This window comes from Eschrichtius robustus, chromosome 4 (genome assembly GCF_028021215.1).
Source record: "Eschrichtius robustus isolate mEscRob2 chromosome 4, mEscRob2.pri, whole genome shotgun sequence".
Classification (NCBI taxonomy): Eukaryota; Metazoa; Chordata; class Mammalia; order Artiodactyla; family Eschrichtiidae; genus Eschrichtius; species Eschrichtius robustus.
Genome location: NC_090827.1, coordinates 59668250 through 59687298, shown reverse-complemented (window position 1 = coordinate 59687298; position 19049 = coordinate 59668250). Strand labels below are relative to the sequence as shown.

At 37.2% G+C, this 19049-nt stretch overlaps 1 protein-coding gene across 2 annotated transcripts in view; it reads right to left on the bottom strand.

The window, feature by feature from the left end:
* Positions 1 to 19049, bottom strand: part of CCDC158 (coiled-coil domain containing 158) — an 86133-nt gene that overhangs the window by 5988 nt on the left and 61096 nt on the right. The window contains exons 17-22 of one of the 2 annotated variants that reach the window (XM_068542140.1): positions 17168 to 17308; positions 15192 to 15196; positions 14899 to 14958; positions 8555 to 8614; positions 6029 to 6096; positions 3320 to 3478 (exon numbers count right to left, since the gene is read on the bottom strand). In XM_068542140.1, the coding sequence (XP_068398241.1) occupies positions 3320 to 3478; positions 6029 to 6096; positions 8555 to 8614; positions 14899 to 14958; positions 15192 to 15196; positions 17168 to 17308 (493 nt within the window). Of the gene's footprint in view, positions 1 to 3319; positions 3479 to 6028; positions 6097 to 8554; positions 8615 to 14898; positions 14959 to 15191; positions 15197 to 17150; positions 17309 to 19049 lie in introns of both variants that reach the window. The other variant, XM_068542139.1, reaches the window with a different exon arrangement.

The window sequence follows — 19049 nt, the reverse complement described above, 5'->3', positions numbered from 1 at the left end:
CAATAGCAAAGATCAATAAAACTAAAAGCTGGTTCTTTGAGAAGATAAACAAAATTGATAAACCATTAGCCAGACTCATCAAGAAAAAGAGGGAGAGGACTCAAATCAATAAAGTTAGAAATGAAAAAGGACAAGTTACAACAGACACTGCAGAAATACAAAGCATCCTAAGAGACTACTCCAAGCAGCTCTATGCCAATAAAATGGACAACCTGGAAGAAATGGACAAATTCTTAGAAAGGTATAACCTTCCAAGACTGAACCAGGAAGAAATAGAAAATATGAACAGACCAATCACAAGTAATGAATTGAAACTGTGATTAAAAATCTTCCAACAAACAGAAGTCCAGGACCAGATGGCTTCACAGGTGAATTCTATCAACATTTAGAGAAGAGCTAAAACCCATCCTTCTCAAACTCTTCCAAAAAATTGCAGAGGATGGAACACTCCCAAACTCATTCTATGAAGCCACCATCACCCTGATACCAAAACCAGACAAAGATACTACAAAAAAAGAAAATTACAGACCAACATCACTCATGGATATAGATGCAAAAATCCTCAACAAAATACTAGCAAACAGAATCCAACAACACATTAAAAGGATCATACACCATGATCAAGTGAGATTTATCCCAGGGATGCAAGGATTCTTCAATATATGCAAATCGATCAATGTGGTATACCATATTAACAAATTGAAGAATAAATCCGTATGATCATCTCAATAGATGCAGAAAATGTTTTTGACAAAATTCAACACCCATTTATGATAAAAACTCTCCAGAAAGTGGGCACAGAGGGAACCTACCTCAACATAATAAAGGCCATATATGACAACCCACAGTAAACATCATTCTCAATGGTGAAAAACTGAAAGCATTTCCTCTAAGATCAGGAACAAGACAAGGATGTCCACCCTTGCCACTCTTATTCAACATAGTCTTGGAAGTCCTAGCCACGGCAGTCAGAGCAGAAAAAGAAATAAAAGGACTCCAAATAGGAAAAGAAGAAGTAAAACCGTCTCTGTTTGCAGATGACACGATATGACACACAGCAAATCCTAAAGATACCACCAGAAAACTACTAGAGCTAATCAATGAATTTAGTAAAGTTGCAGGATACAAAATTAATGCACAGAAATATCTTGCATTCCTACATACTAACAACGATAGATCAGAAAGAGAAATTAAGGAGACAATCCCATTCCCCATGGCAACAAAAAGAATAAAATACCTAGGGATAAACCTACCTAAGGAGGTGAAAGACCTGCACTCAGAAAACTATAAGAAACTGATGAAACAAATCAAAGATGACACAAACAGGTGGAGAGATATACCATGTTCTTGGATTGGAAGAATCAATTCTGTGAAAATGACTATACTACCCAAAGCCATCTACAGATTCAATGCCATCCCTATCAAATTACCAATGGCATTTTTTACAGAACTAGAACAAAAAATCTTAAAATTTGTATGGAGACACAAAAGACCCTGAATAGCCAAAGCAATCTTGAGGGAAAAAAACAGAGCAGGAGGATTCAGACTCCCTGACCTCAGACTACACGACAAAGCTACAGTCATCAAGACAATATGGTACTGGCACAAAAACAGAAATATAGATCAGTGGAACAGGATAGAAAGCCCAGAGATAAAACCCAAGCACCTATGGTCAAGTAATCTATGACAAAGGAGGCAAGGATATACAAGGGAGAAAACACAGTCTCCTCAATAAGTGGTGCTGGAAAACTGGACAACTACATGTAAAAGAATGAAATTAGGATACTCCCTAACAGCATACACAAAAATAAACTCAGAATGGATTAGAGACTTAAATGTAAGACCGGACACTAAAAAACTCTTAGAGGAAAATGTAGGAAGAACACTCTTTGACATAACTCACAGCAAGATCTTTTTTGACGCACCTCCTAAAGTAATGGAAATAAAACCAAAAATAAACAAATTGGATCTAATGAAACATTAAAGCTTTTGCACAGCAAAGGAAACTATAAACAAGACGAAAAGACAACCCTCAGAATGGGAGAAAATATTTGCAAGCGAAGCAACTGACAAGGGATTAATCTCCAAAATATATAAACAGCTCATGCAGCTCAGTATTAAAAAAACAAACAACCCCATCAAAAAATGGGCAGAAGACCTAAACAGACATTTCTCCAAAGAAGACATACAGATGGCCAAGAGGCACATGAAAAGCTGCTCAACATCACTAATTAGTAGAGAAATGCAAATCAAAATTACAATGAGGTATCACCTCACACCGGTTAGAATGGGCATCATCAGAAAATCTACAAACAACAAATGCTGGAGAGGGTGTGGAGAAAAGGGAACCCTCTTGCACTGTTGGTGGGAATGTAAATGGATACAGCCAGTATGGAGAACACTACGGAGGTTCCTTAAAAAACTAAAAATAGAACTACCATATGATCCAGCAGTCCCATTCCTGGGCATATACCCTGAGAAAACCATAATTCAAAAAGAGTCATGTACCACAATGTTCATTGCAGCTCTATTTACAATAGCCAAGACATGGAAGCAACCTAAGTGTCCATCGACAGACAAATGGATAAAGAAGTTGTGGTACATATATACAATGGAATATTACTCAGCCATAAAAGGAAACAAAATTGAGTTATGTGTAGTTAGGTGGATGGACTTAGAGTCTGTCATACAGAGTGAAGTAAGTCAGAAAGAGAAAAACAAATATCATATATTAACGCAAATATGTGGAATCTAGAAAAATGTTACAGATGAACCAGTTTGCAAAGCAGAAATAGAGACACAGATGTAGAGAAGAAACGTATGGACACCAAGGGGGGAAAGGTGGGAGTGGGATGAATTGGGAGATTGGGACTGACATATATACACTAGTAGGTATAAAATAGATAACTAATAAGAACCTGGTGTATAAAATTTCCTCCAAACTAAAAAAAAAAAAAAAAAGAAAGAAAGAAAAGAAAAGTCATTCTCAGCATTTAAAAGAAGACTCAAAATCTTATAATAAAATAGAGAAAAAAGGTCATTATTCATGTCAGAGAAAGAAACAGATAATATTTACCTATAATATCTATGTATATTTACTAAGGGGTGTGTATGTGGTATACAGTAACTATTCTACTTAAATAAGACTCAACTAAATAAACAAAGAAGACCCACTTAAGCACACACCCACCACACAGCATCAATTAGAGTGTACATATAAGAACACCATGTGACCCTTTATTAATTCCAATTATAGAACTTTTAAGTCACTGGAGTAGGAAATCAATTAATCTCATCAGTTATATCAGGTTATTCTTACCTTTAACAGAATCAGGTGAATGAACAGGCTTGGTGGATCTATATTGTGGTGTGGAACCTATAGAATCTTCAACCGAACTAGTCAGGAGTGAGTGAATTGGAGACTTCTTAGGAGAAGAATGGAATGAACGAGAAGCTAAATTTTTCACAGATGGATTTCCTAAAATTTTACAAGAACAAAAGTAAAAGGACAGAATTACTTAAAAATAGTATGCTGCACCTCTGAAAAAATCAAACTCTCATGAGAATATGTTCCCAATCACGGGGCTGGGGTGTGTTCTGGTAAAACCCCAAGGCTTTGGGTTGGAACAGGAAAGGGCTGCATCTTAGGAATGAGGGACTGGACCTGCCCTTGGGGATCCTGAGGTCTATCTTCAAATCATCTTAATTCCTGATTGGATTAAATTGATCTGGGATTGCTGGTGACCTTGGTTGTGTACCAGAAGCAAGCATGAATGCTCTCTGGAGGAAGGTGATCATATTCTAAGTCTGAAACCATCTGTACAATTTTTCACATATGTCTGTCATACAACAAAAATAACCAGGCATATGAGGAGACAAAATAACATGGCAGAAAACCAAGAGTAAAAAAATACAGGTAATAGATATAGACCCACAAGTTCTGTATAATGGAGGCGCAGACTTCCACAGATTCAACAGCATTACTCCAAACCCCAAACAAGTTCTTTTTATATAAAGAAAATCATACCTAGGCATATCAATAAAAACTGCAAAAAACAAATAAACAAAAAACGCACAAAAAAACCCAAAGACAAAAACAATCTTAAAGCTGCCAGAAGGGCAAAAATGGCAGATTACATTTAAATGAGCAACAATTAAATTTAGAGCTGACTTCTTAGTAGAGACACTGGAAGCCAGAAAACAGTGGAATATTTTCAAAGTGAAGGAAAAATGTTAACCTAGATTCTATACTCAGCAAAAATATACCTCAAAAATGGGGATAAAATAAAGACAAGTTCAGGAGAACAGAAACTGGGAGAATACATTAAAGGAAACATTAATGGCTTAAGTAAAATGATAGCAGATAGAAAGTAAAGTGTGAATATGTGGGTGTATGTAAATGAATATTAACTGTACAACACAATGCAAATGATCCATTATGGTATTTACCTTTATATGTGACAACAACTGTATGACAGTTGGAAGGAAAGTGAATGGAGTTAACATGTTCTAAGGTACTCACAAATTATGAGAAAAGGTAAAGGCACTCACATATTAATCTAATAAAACAAGGGTATATGTTGTATTCTCTTGGGTGAACATTGAAACAACAGTGTAAACATATAAGTAAAGTAAAACCTGAAGGAATTAATTGTTCAATTTCAAATAAATGCTCTTTTCTTCAAAATATTAGTTCTTAAAGATATCTCACAAGTTAAAGGTTTAAAAATTAAGAATTTGCAATTATTTTATTTAAGAATATTACGTTTTTATTTTAGATATACATAGATACTCTTCTACAAAAGACAAGAAAATCTGGAAACTTATCTTCTTCTATTTCACCTCACACCTCGATTTTCCCTATTTACATTATTACTGTCCAGATTTATAGCTACAATTTGTTGAATAACCATCATTTTCACAGTTTCATTCTTTCCCATTTATTTTGTTCTCTTCCATAAGAAGGCTGATAATGTGTCTGCTGATTTGCCTTCGCCTTCCAAATCTAACATATTCTGTATCATTATCTTTCATGTTTCTTAGTTTTAAAAATTCCTTTTCTGTAATTTTCTCTTGCGGTCCATGATGTCCCTGACTATGATTTCAGTCATGCATATCCTAATTTTTATTTTTCTAAGGCTTTCCTCTGTAATGTTATTATTTTTTCTTTTCCATATCTAGCCCGAGTTGTGCCATTTTATTTTTCAACAGATTCTGTTATCTTTCAATCTCTTCCTTGATCTCCTTGTTTTATAGAGAACATTTTGTCTTTGGAAAGTATATGGAGAACCATCTGTCTCATTTCTTTTTCTTTTCTTTTCATCCATTCAGTAATTATTTATTGAGGACCTGCTATGTGCCAGGAAAGTTCTAGGTACTGGATATATCAGGGAACCAAACAACTAAAGACATATGCCCTCGTGCAGCTTTTGTCTAGCAGGAGGTGACACACAATCAACAACATAAATTAGTAGGTTACATATAGTATAAAAAAATGCTAAGTGTAATTTAAAAAAAGAAAAAGATAAGGAGGTTATAATTTTTACATAAGGTGGTGAGAGTAGGTCTCACTGGGAAAGTGACATCTGAGCAAAGGCTTTAAAGGCGGTGAGGGGACTAGCAGTGTGGAGGGAACCACCGAAAGGGGAGCCACTGCAGGGTTTTAAGCAGGCCCCATTTCTGTGCTTTCATTAAAAACTCACCTGCAGGGGCTTCCCTGGTGGCGCAGTGGTTGAGAATCTGCCTGCTAGTGCAGGGGACACGGGTTCGAGCCCTGGTCTGGGAAGATCCCACATGCCGCGGAGCAACTAGGCCCGTGAGCCACAACTACTGAGCCGGCGCGTCTGGAGCCCGTGCTCCGCAACAAGAGAGGCCGTGACAGTGAGAGGTCCGCGCACCGCGATGAAGAGTGGCCCCTGCTTGCCGCAACTAGAGAAAGCCCTCGCACAGAAACGAAGACCCGACACAGCCAAAAATAAATAAATTAATAAATTAATAAAAAAATATTAAAAAACAAAAAAACACTCACCTGCAGATGGGAATGCGAAGCAACTAGGTGGATCTCCCAACTCTCCTGTGTGTAATGTGACTGGCTCTCTGGAAGCATAAGAATGGTCAGGCAAACATTCCATTTCAAAATTCAGTGTTAAGATTTATCGACAGAAACAAGCTAATGAAGGCAAAAGTGATGGCTTAAAATATAAGCCCAAGATGGCAGCCATAACCCGAAACTGCAGAAGTCCTAAAATACCCTATGAGGGAGATCCAAAGTTGCATCATCTCTATGTATTCAGTGCCCATGAACATTCTGCAGAATGAAAAGGTAATAATATATAATCTTGGCTAGAAAATTCATTTTTGTGTAATAATAGCTATAAAACCCAGTATTTCTCTCATGGATTCTAAGAGATGCAATCTTAATGACTCATTTAAAAATTTAAAGACCAAAGGAAAAAAAAACCTCTCTTAGCAATAACTGTTGCTTTACAAAACTATCAGACCTATTTAAATCAGTAAGTTGAACTAAACTACATAGTTCTCTGTAGGATGGGTGCCAGTTTGATAATATTATGACAGCAGCTCTGAAGGTGGTGCCCTTGCAAAGGGGGTTTGTGAGGTCAACACTATTTTTATTATAATACTAAGGTATTATTTTCTTTTTAACTCTCAGTCTCAAACAAGTGTATAGTGGAGTTTCCCAGAGGCTCCATGATATCTGATATCACAGCAGATAAATGCAGAGGCAGATATGAGAATACAGCTATCTTTTATTAAGCCATGCATTAAACTGATGATTTAATGATTTTTAATGATTAAATCTTAATGATTTTTTTTGAAAAACATAGTTATTTTTCATAATAAAATATGTTATTATGGTAATATGTAATGTACTTTGTTACTTTTAAGAGAATAAATATCAAAATGTTTTAATTTTTTAATGCTTAAAATTAAATTTTATTTTCCAATACTAAAAATGGAAATGACCTATATAAACAAAAGCTCTTTGGAATCCTCAGTGATATTTGTGAGTGCAAAGGGGTCCTGAGACCAAAAAGTTTGAGAATATTAGGAGAAAAACCTTGGAAAGGAAGGTCATGGCTATATTGTGGCTAGTTTTAATTATCAGGGCAAGCAGTTTGTTCTTGCTGCAGTAGGCAATGGGGAGCCTTTGAAGGTTTGGGGGCTGGGAACGTAGTCTGAGGTGTGCTTCAGGCGATCAATCTGAAATTGATGCACAGAAGTGACTGGAACTTGCAAGAGATTGGAGATTTAAAACATCCACACTAAACACTGTAGAGCCCACCACAATGGTACATGCAAATGGTAAAATGGCCTAAAAGGCAGTGTGGTAGGATGAACAATAGCTGCCAAATATATCTGTGTCCAAATGCCAAGAACCTATGAATGTTACCTTATATGGCACAAGAGACTTTGCAGATGTGATTACATCAAAGATCTTGAGATGGGGAGATTATCCTGGATTATGTGGAGATATACCTACATTATCTAAATGCCATCACAAGTCTCTGTGCAAAGAGGAAGGCAGGGGGAGATTTCACACAGAAGAGAGAAGGTGATGTGACAATCTCAGCAGAAAGACTGGAGGATGCTATGTCATAGGGTGTGAAGATTGGAGGAAGGAGCCACAAGGCAAAGAGTGCAAAGAATGAGGCTCTAGAGGCCCAGAAGCTCTAAAAGAGAAAGGTAAGGAAATGGATTAATCCCAAGGGCTTCTGCAAGGAGTGTTCAGGTACAGGAGCAGTTACAAGCCTGAGCTCAGGAACCAGCTAGACCTGAGTTCAAATCTGGCTCCTCTATTTACGAGCTGTATGACCTTGGCAAATTGCTTGGCAAGCTGAGTCTTCATTTCTAACCTATATACAGGGATAATAATGCCTATATCATAGATTCGATTAGACAGACTAAATGAGATGAGTCTAAAACACCCATATAATAGTAAAAATAAAAATATGCAGTAGATAGCTGCAGATATTATTAACAGGAACAATGTAATGTTACACACTCAGGTGAGAAGAAAATCAAAACTTGTTTCTTTTAGGCTAAGAGAAAGCTGTATTTAGAAAGATTCAAGTTCACTGAATATTGATTAAACAGCAGGGACAGTAAGAAAGTATCTGTCTTAATTCATCACTAAACAAATATTTCCTGAACAGCTACTATATAACAGGCAATATGCTTGTTGCTGAAGATACAGTAATGAATAACCCTTTCTTTGCCTAAATGGAATTTAAACACTAGAGTTCATTTTCATATTCTTATGATATAAAGAGGGCTCTGATACCTCTATGTTTTATAAGTGGTAAAAATAGAAAAGATAAAAGCTTTTTTCCAGGCAGTCAGTCAATAAATAGACCCTATGACTATAAGCAACTTGAGGACAGAGCCCATCTCTGTCTTCCTCACTGTTACATCCTAAGGGCCTAGCACACAGTGTGGCACATCATGGGCAGTTAACGATCTTCTGAATTAATGAATGAACAGTAGTAAAGGGGACATTTTGAAAGCCAGGGGCTGGAGAGATATAGTTTCTTACCTGCTAAGAGTTTCACTTGATTTGCTGCCTTCAGTGGATTCCCTTAATGAGTTGTTGCTTCTGTTGGCAAAGGGTGGGAGAAGTTAAAGACTACGTGATGTTATTTTAACTTAGTGATCAAACAAAATTGTTCCTCTGGATACTGCTTTTAGACAAATGCAGATTCAAAAGAGTGAGATTGGGGCGCTGGCTCTTCCCAGTGGAGAGAACAGTATGGAGAAGAGCTTGAAGACAGAAGGAAATGAACCCCTTTTGGGAATCAGGAGTAGTCTGTTTTGGTTAGAGCACAATACAGGAGGAAAGCAGGGTGGTGACGAGTTAGGGAGATTCTTCAACATCAGCCTGAGAACCTTGTACTGAATGCAGCAGACAGTGAGGAGCTACTGAAGATCTGCAGGCAATGGCTTCTGTGTCTGACACGAGTAACAAAGTAATATTAGCTTTTTTTTCCTTTTTGGCTAAAGTCAGTTCTCAGAAGTTGTCTTTGTTTAGGGGTTATGGACTTCATTTCTTTATGCTCTTTTTATGATTTCATTTAAACATTCAGCTATTCAATTATTAATAAAAATAGAACTGTTTTCAGTAAGGTTCTTATAATCCTATATTGAGGTGGTTGTAACTTCCTTTCAGACTACCTTTCTCTCAAAAGTTATGTAAGCTACTGTAAATACATGCAAATGTAGAAAAAGTGTTCCATTTTTGGAATGGCATACCACATAAATATCTTCGCCTGGGTAAACAGCAGTAAAATTTAAAATAAACAAAAAAGAAAAAAAAATGCTGGGGCTTCCCTGGTGGCACAGCAGTTAAGAATCCGCCTGCCAATGCAGGGGACACGGGTTTGAGCCCTGATCCGGGAAGACCCCACATGCCGCGGAGCAACTAAGCCCGTGCACCACAACTACTGAGCCTGTGCTCTAGAGCCCGCAAGCCACAACTACTGAGCCCACGTGCCATAACTACTGAAGCCCGGGCGCCTAGAGCCCATGCTCTGAAACAAAGGGAAGCCACCACAATGAGAAGCCCGTGCACCGCGATGAAGAGAGTAGCCCCTGCTCACTGCAACTAGAGAAAGCCTGTGTGCAGCAACAAAGACCCAACGCAGACAAAAATAAAATAAATAAAATAAGTAAATTTTTAAAAATGCCTATTGTCTCTTTGGTGGGGCTAATGACAGACTCTGGGAGGGCTCACGCCAAGGAGTACTTCCCAGAACTTCTGCTACCAGTGTCCTTGTCCCCACCGTGAGCCACAGCCACCCCCCGCCTCTGCAGGAGACCCTCCAACTCTAGCAGCTGAACACACATGTCAACTGAAGAAAAACTCACAACCTAAAAGTTGCGAGTTAAGCTGTACTCCAGGATCTTACTGAGGACTCTAGCACAGGTGGCAGCAGCTCAGATATCCCTGAGGAGCTTCTCTGAAGAGGATGTGCAAGAGCAGCTGCGGGTTATAACTGGGAGGAGTCATCTCTGCATTTTTCCCTGTTGCTTGCCGTGTGGAGGACAGGCTCTTGGTGCTCCAGCCAGGCGTCAGGGCTGTGCCACTGAGGTGGGAGAGCCAACTTCAGGACACTGGTCCACAAGAGACCTCCCAGCTCCACATAATATCAAACGGCGAAAATCTCCCAGAGATCTCCATCTCAACATCAAGACCCAGCTTCATTCAACGACCAGCAGGCTACAGTGCTGGACACCCTATGCCAAACAACTAGCAAGACAGGAACGCAACCGCATCCATCAGCACAGAGGCTGCCTAAAATCATAATAATCACAGACACCCCAAAACACACCACCAGACGTGGACATGCCCACCAGAAAGACAAGATCCAGCCTCATCCACCAGAACACAGGCACTAGTCCCCTCCACCAGGAAGTCCACACAACCCACTGAATCAGCCAACCTTAGCCACTGGGGACAGACACCAAAAACAACGGAAACTAAGAACCTGCAGCCTGCGAAAAGGAGACCCCAAACACAGTAAGCTAAGCAAAATGAGAAGACAGAGAAACACACAGCAGGTGAAGAAGCAGGGCAAAAACCCACCAGACCTAACAAATGAAGAGGAAATAGGCAATCTACCTGAAAAAGAATTCAGAATAGTGATAGTAAAAATGATCCAAGATCTTGGAAATAGAATGGAGAAAATACAAGAAACGTTTAACAAGGACCTAGAAGAACTAAAGAGCAAACAAACAGTGATGAACAACACAATAAATGAAATTAAAAATTCTCTAGAAGGGATCAATAGCAGAATAACTGAGGCAGGAGAACGGATAAGTAACCTGGAAGATAAAATAGTGGAAATAACTACTGCAGAGTGGAATAAAGAAAAAAGAATGAAAAGAATTGAGGACAGTCTCAGAGACCTCTGGGACAACATTAAACGCACCAACATTCAAATTATAGGGGTCCCAGAAGAAGAAGAGGAAAAGAAAGGGACTGAGAAAATATTTGAAGAGATTATAGTTGAAAACTTCCCTAATACGGGAAAGGAAATAGTTAATCAAGTCCAGGAAGCACAGAGAGTCCCATACAGGAAAAATCCAAGGAGAAACACGCCAAGACGCATATTAATCAAACTATCAAAAATTAAATACAAAGAACAAATATTAAAAGCAGCAAGGGAAAAACAACAAATAACACATAAGGGAATCCCCATAAGGTTAACAGCTGATCTTTGAGCAGAAACTCTGCAAGCCAGAAAGGAGTGGCAGAACATATTTAAAGTGATGAAGGAGAAAAACCTACAACCAAGATTACTCTACCCAGCAAGGATCTCATTCAGATTTGATGGAGAAATTAAAAGCTTTACAAACAAGCAAAAGCTAAGAGAATTCAGCACCACCAAACCAGCTTTACAACAAATGCTAAAGGAACTTCTCTAGGCAGGAAACACGAGAGAAGGAAAAGACCTACAATAATAAACCCAAAACAATTAAGAAAATGGTAATAGGAACATACATATCGATAACTACCTTAAATGTAAATGGATTAAATGCTCCAACCAAAAGGCACAGACTGGCTGAATGGATACAAAAATAAGACCCATATATATGCTGTCTACAAGAGACCCACTTCAGACCTAGGGATACATACAGACTGAAAGTGAGGGGATGGAAAAAGATATTCCATGCCAATGGAAATCAAAAGAAAGCTGGAGTAGCAATTCTCATATCAGACAAAATAGACTTTAAAACAAAGACTATTACAAGAGACAAAGAAGGACACTACATAACAATCAAGGGATCAATCCAAGAAGAAGATATAACAATTGTAAATATTTATGCACCTAACATAGGAGCACCTCAATACATAAGGAAAATACTAACAGCCAAAAAAGGGGAAATTGACAGTAACACAATCATAGCAGGGGACTTTAACACCCCACTTTCACCAATGCACAGATCATCCAAAATGAAAATAAATAAGGAAACACAAGCTTTAAATGATACATTAAACAAGATGGACTTAATTGATATTTATAGGACATTCCATCCAAAAACAACAGAATACACATTCTTCTCAAGTGCTCATGGAACATTCTCCAGGATAGATCATACCTTGGGTCACAAATCAAGCCTTGGTAAATTTAAGAAAATTGAAATTGCATCAAGTATCTTTTCCAACCACAATGCTATGAGACTAGATATCAATTACAGGAAAAAATCTGTAAGAAATACAAACACATGGAGGCTAAACAACACACTACTTAATAACCAAGAGATCACTGAAGAAATCAAAGAGGAAATCAAAAAATACCTAGAAACAAATGACAGTGAAAACACAATGACCCAAAACCTATGGGATGCAGCAAAAGCAGTTCTAAGAGGGAAGTTTATAGCAATATAATCCTACCTTAAGAAACAGGAAACATCTCAAATAAACAACCTAACTTTGCACCTAAAGCAATTAGAGAAAGAAGAACAAAAAAACCCCAAAGTTAGCAGAAGGAAAGAAATCATAAAGATCAGATCAGAAATAAATGAAAAAGAAATGAAGGAAACGATAGCAAAGATCAATAAAGCTAAAAGCTGGCTCTTTGAGAAGATAAACAAAATTGATAAACCATTAGCCAGGCTCATCAAGAAAAAAAGGGAGAAGACTCAAATCAATAGAATTAGAAATGAAAAAGGAGAAGTAACAACTGATACTGCAGAAATACAAACGATCATGAGAGATTACTACAAGCAACTCTATGCCAATAAAATGGACAACCTGGAAGAAATGGACAAATTCTTAGAAAGGCACAACCATCCGAGACTGAACCAGGAAGAAATAGAAAATATGAACAGACCAATCACAAGCACTGAAATTGAAACTGTGATTAAAAATCTTCCAACAAACAAAAGCCCAGGACCAGATGCCTTCACAGGCGAATTCTATCAAACAGTTAGAGAAGAGCTAACACCCATCCTTCTCAAACTCTTCCAAAATATTGCAGAGGGAGGAACACTCCCCAACTCATTCTACGAGGCCACCATCACCCTGATACCAAAACCAGAAAAAGATGTCACAAAGAAAGAAAACTACAGGCCAATATCACTGATGAACATAGATGCAAAAATCCTCAACAAAATACTAGCAAACAAAATCCAACAGCATATTAAAAGGATTGTACACCATGATCAAGTGGGGTTTATTCCAGGAATGTAAGGATTCTTCAATATACGCAAATCAATCAACGTGATACACCATATTAACAAATTGAAGGAGAAAAACCATATGATCATCTCAATAGATGCAGAGAAAGCTTTCGACAAAATTCAACACCCATTTATGATAAAAGCCCTGCAGAAAGTAGGCATAGAGGGAAATTTCCTCAACACAATGTAAGGCCATATATGACAAACCCACAGCCAACATCGTCCTCAATGGTGAATAACAGAAACCATTTCTACTAAGATCAGGAACAAGACAAGGTTGCCCACTCTCACCACTATTATTCTACATAGTTTTGGAAGTTTTAGCCACAGCAATCAGAGAAGAAAAAGAAATAAAAGGAATCCAAATTGGAAAAGAAGAAGTAAAGCTGTCACTGTTTGCAGATGACATGATACTATCCATAGAGAATCCTAAAGATGCTACCAGAAAACTACTAGAGCTAATCAATGAATTTGGTAAAGTAGCAGGATACAAAATTAATGCACAGAAATCTCTTGCATTCCTATACACTAATGATGAAAAATCTGAAAGTGAAATTAAGAAAACACTCCCATTTACCATTGCAAGAAAAAGAATAAAATATCTAGGAATAAACCTACCTAAGGAGACAAAAGACCTGTATGCAGAAAATTATAAGACACTGATGAAAGAAATGAACGATGATACAAACAGATGGAGAGATATACCATGTTCTTGGACTGGAAGAATCAACATTGTGAAAATGACTCTACTACCCAAAGCAATCTACAGATTCAATGCAATCCCTATCAAACTACCAATGGCATTTTTCACAGAACTAGAACCAAAAATTTCACAATTTGCATGGAAACACAAAAGACCCCGAATAGCCAAAGCAATCTTGAGAAAGAAAAATGGAGCTGGAGGAATCAGGCTCCCTGACTTCAGACAATACAACAAAGCTACAGTAATTAAGACAGTATGGTACTGGCACAAAAACAGAAATACAGATCAATGGAAAAGGATAGAAAGCCTAGAGATAAACCCACGCACATACAGTCACCTTATCTTTGATAAAGGAGGCAGGAATATACAGTGGAGAAAAACAAATACCGTATGCTAACACATATATATGGAATCTAAAAAAAAAAGAAAAGAAAATAAATGGTCAGAAGAACCTAGGGGCAAGACGGGAATAAAGATGCAGACCTACTAGAGAATGGATCTGAGGATACGGGGAGGGGGAAGGGTAAGCTGGGACAAAGTGAGAGAGTGGTATGGACATATATACACTACCAAATGTAAAACAGATAGCTAGTGGGAAGCAGCCGCATAGCAGAGGGAGATCAGCTCGGTGCTTTTTGACCACCTAGAGGGGTGGGATAGGGAGGGTGGGAGGGAGGGAAGGAGATGCAAGAGGGAAGAGATATGGGGACATATGTATATGTATAACTGATTCACTTTGTTATAAAGCATAAACTAACACACCATTTTAAAGCAATTATACTCTAATTAAGATGTTTAAAAAAATGCCTATTAAATTGATTTCTAGGAAGTAAATTACTTTAGTACATTTCACCAAAATCCTTTTTGGTTTCAGTTAAACACTATCACAACTTTCCATCAATTCTCATGTAAACTGTCCAGACTTCCCAAATTACCTGGTCACATGTAAAATTCCTGGACAATTAATTAGATTCAGAATCTCAGATTCCTCTCACCTATGGCATATCTCTAATCTCAGGCTTGATTCAGTAATGCAATCTCTTATTCTATCATCTCTGTATAGATAAATGTAACTCTCAGTTAATTATACAAAGAATAATTTCTAGATTCCATGTAGTTTTAGAATAATCAATTGCTCCTACGTATTTAACTCTTCTTTAAGGCACAACAGTAGAATTTAGGCCTCCAAGCAAATTTTGCAAAATGCTACCCCTGGAATTTGTTAACTTAGAAATGTTTTTGTTCCTGAACCCTTAAAAGCTTGAGGCTGAGTTTCGGCTTTGGTGACAAAGCCTAAAATGACAAGGTCATTTGTAGGATTACAGCAAATTAACATAAACTCTCTAACGGCAGGGGCTAAATATATTCATGTTGAATACAGTTCAATATAGTCAAGCCCATCATTAGTGGTTGAAGTGATGGAATTTTGATCAGGGAAGTCATGGTAATCTTGTGGAATGATTAGTGCTGGAAGCCAGGGGCTCTAATGTTTACTTCTGACTTTGTCTCTTTGCCTCATAGGAGGAGGCAACTTAATCTGTCTAAATGTAATCATCTGTCAAATGAGCTTAATAATACTGCCCTGGCTTAGAAGGCATATTATAGAGTTATGACAAAAATGAAATTGCTCTGCCCTTCACAACAGCCAAGACACGGAAATAACCTAAATGTCCATCGACAGATGAATGGATAAAGAAGATGTGGTATATACATACAATGGAATACTACTCAGCCATAAAAAAGAACAAAATAATGCCATTTGTAGCAACATGGATGCAACTAGAGATTATCATACTAAGTGAAGCTAGTCAGAAAGAGAAAGACAAATACCATATGATATCACCTATATGTGGAATCTAAAATATGACACAAATGAACCTATCTATGAAACAGACAGAATCACGGACATAGAGAACAGACTGGTGGTTGCCAAGAGGGGAGGGAGTGTGGGGGAGGGATGGAGGGGGAGGTTGGGGTTAGCAGATGCAAGCTTTTATATACAGAATGGATAAACAACAAGGTCCTACTGTATAGCACAGAGAACTATATTCAATACCCCATGATAAACCATAATGGAAAGGAATATTAAAAAAAAAAGAATGTATATATGTGTATAACTGAATCACTTTGCTATACAGCAGAACATAACATTGTAAATCAACTACACTTCAATAAAAAAAACTGAGAAAAAATAAAATACATGAGAACATTTTAAAACAATGAAAGTGTCCTGCACATATAAGTATTCTTGGATGGAGTGACAGTAGAATGTTTCTAACATGTGATTCAGAGAATGCAATGTTATGCTAGGTAACTGGACTGTTACTAATATTTTACTACTACTATTAATAATATTATTAATAAAAAATAGACAAATCCAATTTATATTTTGCTACCTCAGGTTAATAAACACTAACTGAGCATCTTAAGAAAATGGAGATTGTTTATATATAAGTATTATGTCAGAAAGTATTATTTTAAGATATTTGCCATATAACCAGAAAACAAAATTACAACAATGGGTTATTACAATACTAACAACATATAATTAGTATTATAACGCTAAGAATATAGTATATACCATATTAACATGCTCTAAGTTAATTTAATAGTAGCACACATTAAAAATTTAAAACACTATTTGAAAAGAATATGAGGATCTCATTGATTTCTGCAGGTACGTGCAGGCAGTGGCTGGTGGACTGGTTGAATCCTGTTTTGGATCTGACTTTTATTAATTTAAGTCACTGTCATGAATGCCTAGAGAACCAAGGCTTTCCAATTAGCTTATACCTGGAGAGTTATGCAGTTCTCAGGGTTTGAGTTTTAGCTTCACCGTGTATGGCTGTAGGTAAGTCAACCTTTTGGAGCTTGTGTTTTTCTCATTTTTAAAATGGGATAAATAAATCCTGCTCTGTCTTGTCTCAAACAGACAGTTGTTGTGACAATCAAATAAGATTATGGATGTGAAATCTGTTGGGAACTATAAATTACTGTATGAATGTAACTTTGGGTAACACGTTGCCTTGACTAATTTCTGAGTAGAAAAACTATTGCTATTATTTTCTCTTGATGTCAAGGTGTTTTACTTTTGCTAACTCATCCACTTTTGTTTTCCCTGGTAATGTCCAGATACCCCTCAAAGTTACTGAAACTTCAACCCCCCAGAAGTTGTCCCACATAGACAACGTGATCGTTACCCACTGATGAGAGAAGCCTTCCCACTCTCAAGTACACTCAGTCTTACACAGCCACATAGGAGACCCCCAGAGATGGTGCTCTCCCGTCTTCCTCGCTCTTGCCCAGGGGCACGGGTGGCTCCTCGTTGATCACACTTCTCAACTCCTGGAGAAGCTGCTTCAAGTCCCTCGTTGGATCTTCCTTTGTGTTAGGTTTCGTAGAGTGCTGAATTAAAACAATTTACAAGACAAGGACACTTTGTTTTTTTCAGATTCGAATGCCATTTCCTACTATAAAATTAATTCAACTGGTAAACAGAAATTATGGAGGAGAAAGAAGAGGAAATAAAAAACCTGTAATCTTACTCCTCAGGGATAATCAATAATATTCAATCAATAATCCACACAGTGCTATATCTAATCTATAAATGTGTGTATACCTATTTATACATATATGTAAACACAGGATCAAACTATACACATCTATTTTTAAATCTTTTTTTTAATTTTTTAACTTTAACAATGTGGTATGTACATCTTACCATGCCATTAAATATTTACAACTACCTCCAGGCAAAATAATTCCAATACTTTTGTTAAGGGCTGAACTAATTTTATAAAGCTACAGAACTTTACAAGTAAGGAACTCTCTAGCGATGAGTCAATCTACCCCCAACACTTTACTGATGAGGAAAGAGACATCCAGTATTTTCAAACTGTGTTAGTTGGAGAATAATATAAAAAAGATTTTCAAATAGATAGTATTCCTCAATGAATATTTATAATATAAGAAAAAGTACAGAGGTTCCCAATTGGCACAAAAAGAGAGGAAACCTAACAATAGTGAGAATTTGCCCTGGTGAGCAGGTGGACTTAGTTGGAGGATGTTCATGGCTAGAGAGGCATCAAGCATCATCAAGCTATTTTAGCCAGAAGTGTCTGTCCCAAGGCAGAGTTACACCTGCCACAAGGATTGGTTGTTGAAGGATGAACACTGCAAAATTTTTGTTCTCTGGGCATTACTTTTCTAGGGTCCACGTCAACCAAGTGTTGATGTTACCGGTATAACCCTCACATTCCCCTCCCCTTCCTACCACCACTGATAAACCACATAAAATATCCAGCTGAAGATGTCAAGAGTTCTAACTGAATGTGTGGTAATTATGCTCTTTCCAGTTTACTGATGGTCACCTTACCTAGAAATTACCATGATGAGTTCAGAATTTCATAAATTAGACTCCATTGAATTATGAAATTTGATTTCATTAATTTAAAATAGATGAAGATGTGAACCATTTTTAATAGACTTTATTTTTTAGAGCAGTTTTAGGTTCACAGCAAACATGAGTATTAGGTACAGAGATTTCCCATATACCCACTGATCGCACACATGCTGAACAAGTTTCTTAATCATAAATAAAAGCATTTGTCTCTAAGCAGATCCAATTTCACCAAACACTGGCTTTGTTCCTGTCCTAGCCCTGGTGGACATCATATCTAATGTGGAATAAAACTTCAAAAACCTTATCCTATTGCAATATTCAGTCACTTTAGTTCTAACCTTGAAATCTCAATATAACACCTGGACCTTCATATCTTCTGCCCACTAGAAAGCTTACTTAATAAGCTTTGTCATTAAAAATTTTAAGCCCTTGACATTTATTATAACTTATCAGTATAATAACGTACAAACGTGTAAATATGCTTCCTTCCCCACCCCTAGGATCATGACACTCATGTTCTTTGAGAGTAACTGGTGCTTTACAAAACATACAAGGTTGAAAAGTATTCAATTAACATTAACATTTACTTAACAATTAATCATAATCAGCCCTATGATATTCTCTTATTGTGATTTCATCCTAATACTCTTTACAACTTTTAAAATTTGTGTTGTTCCTCCAATTAAAATATAAGTTTCATAGAGGCAAGGATTGGTTCCACCATCTCTGTCTTTATACACTGCA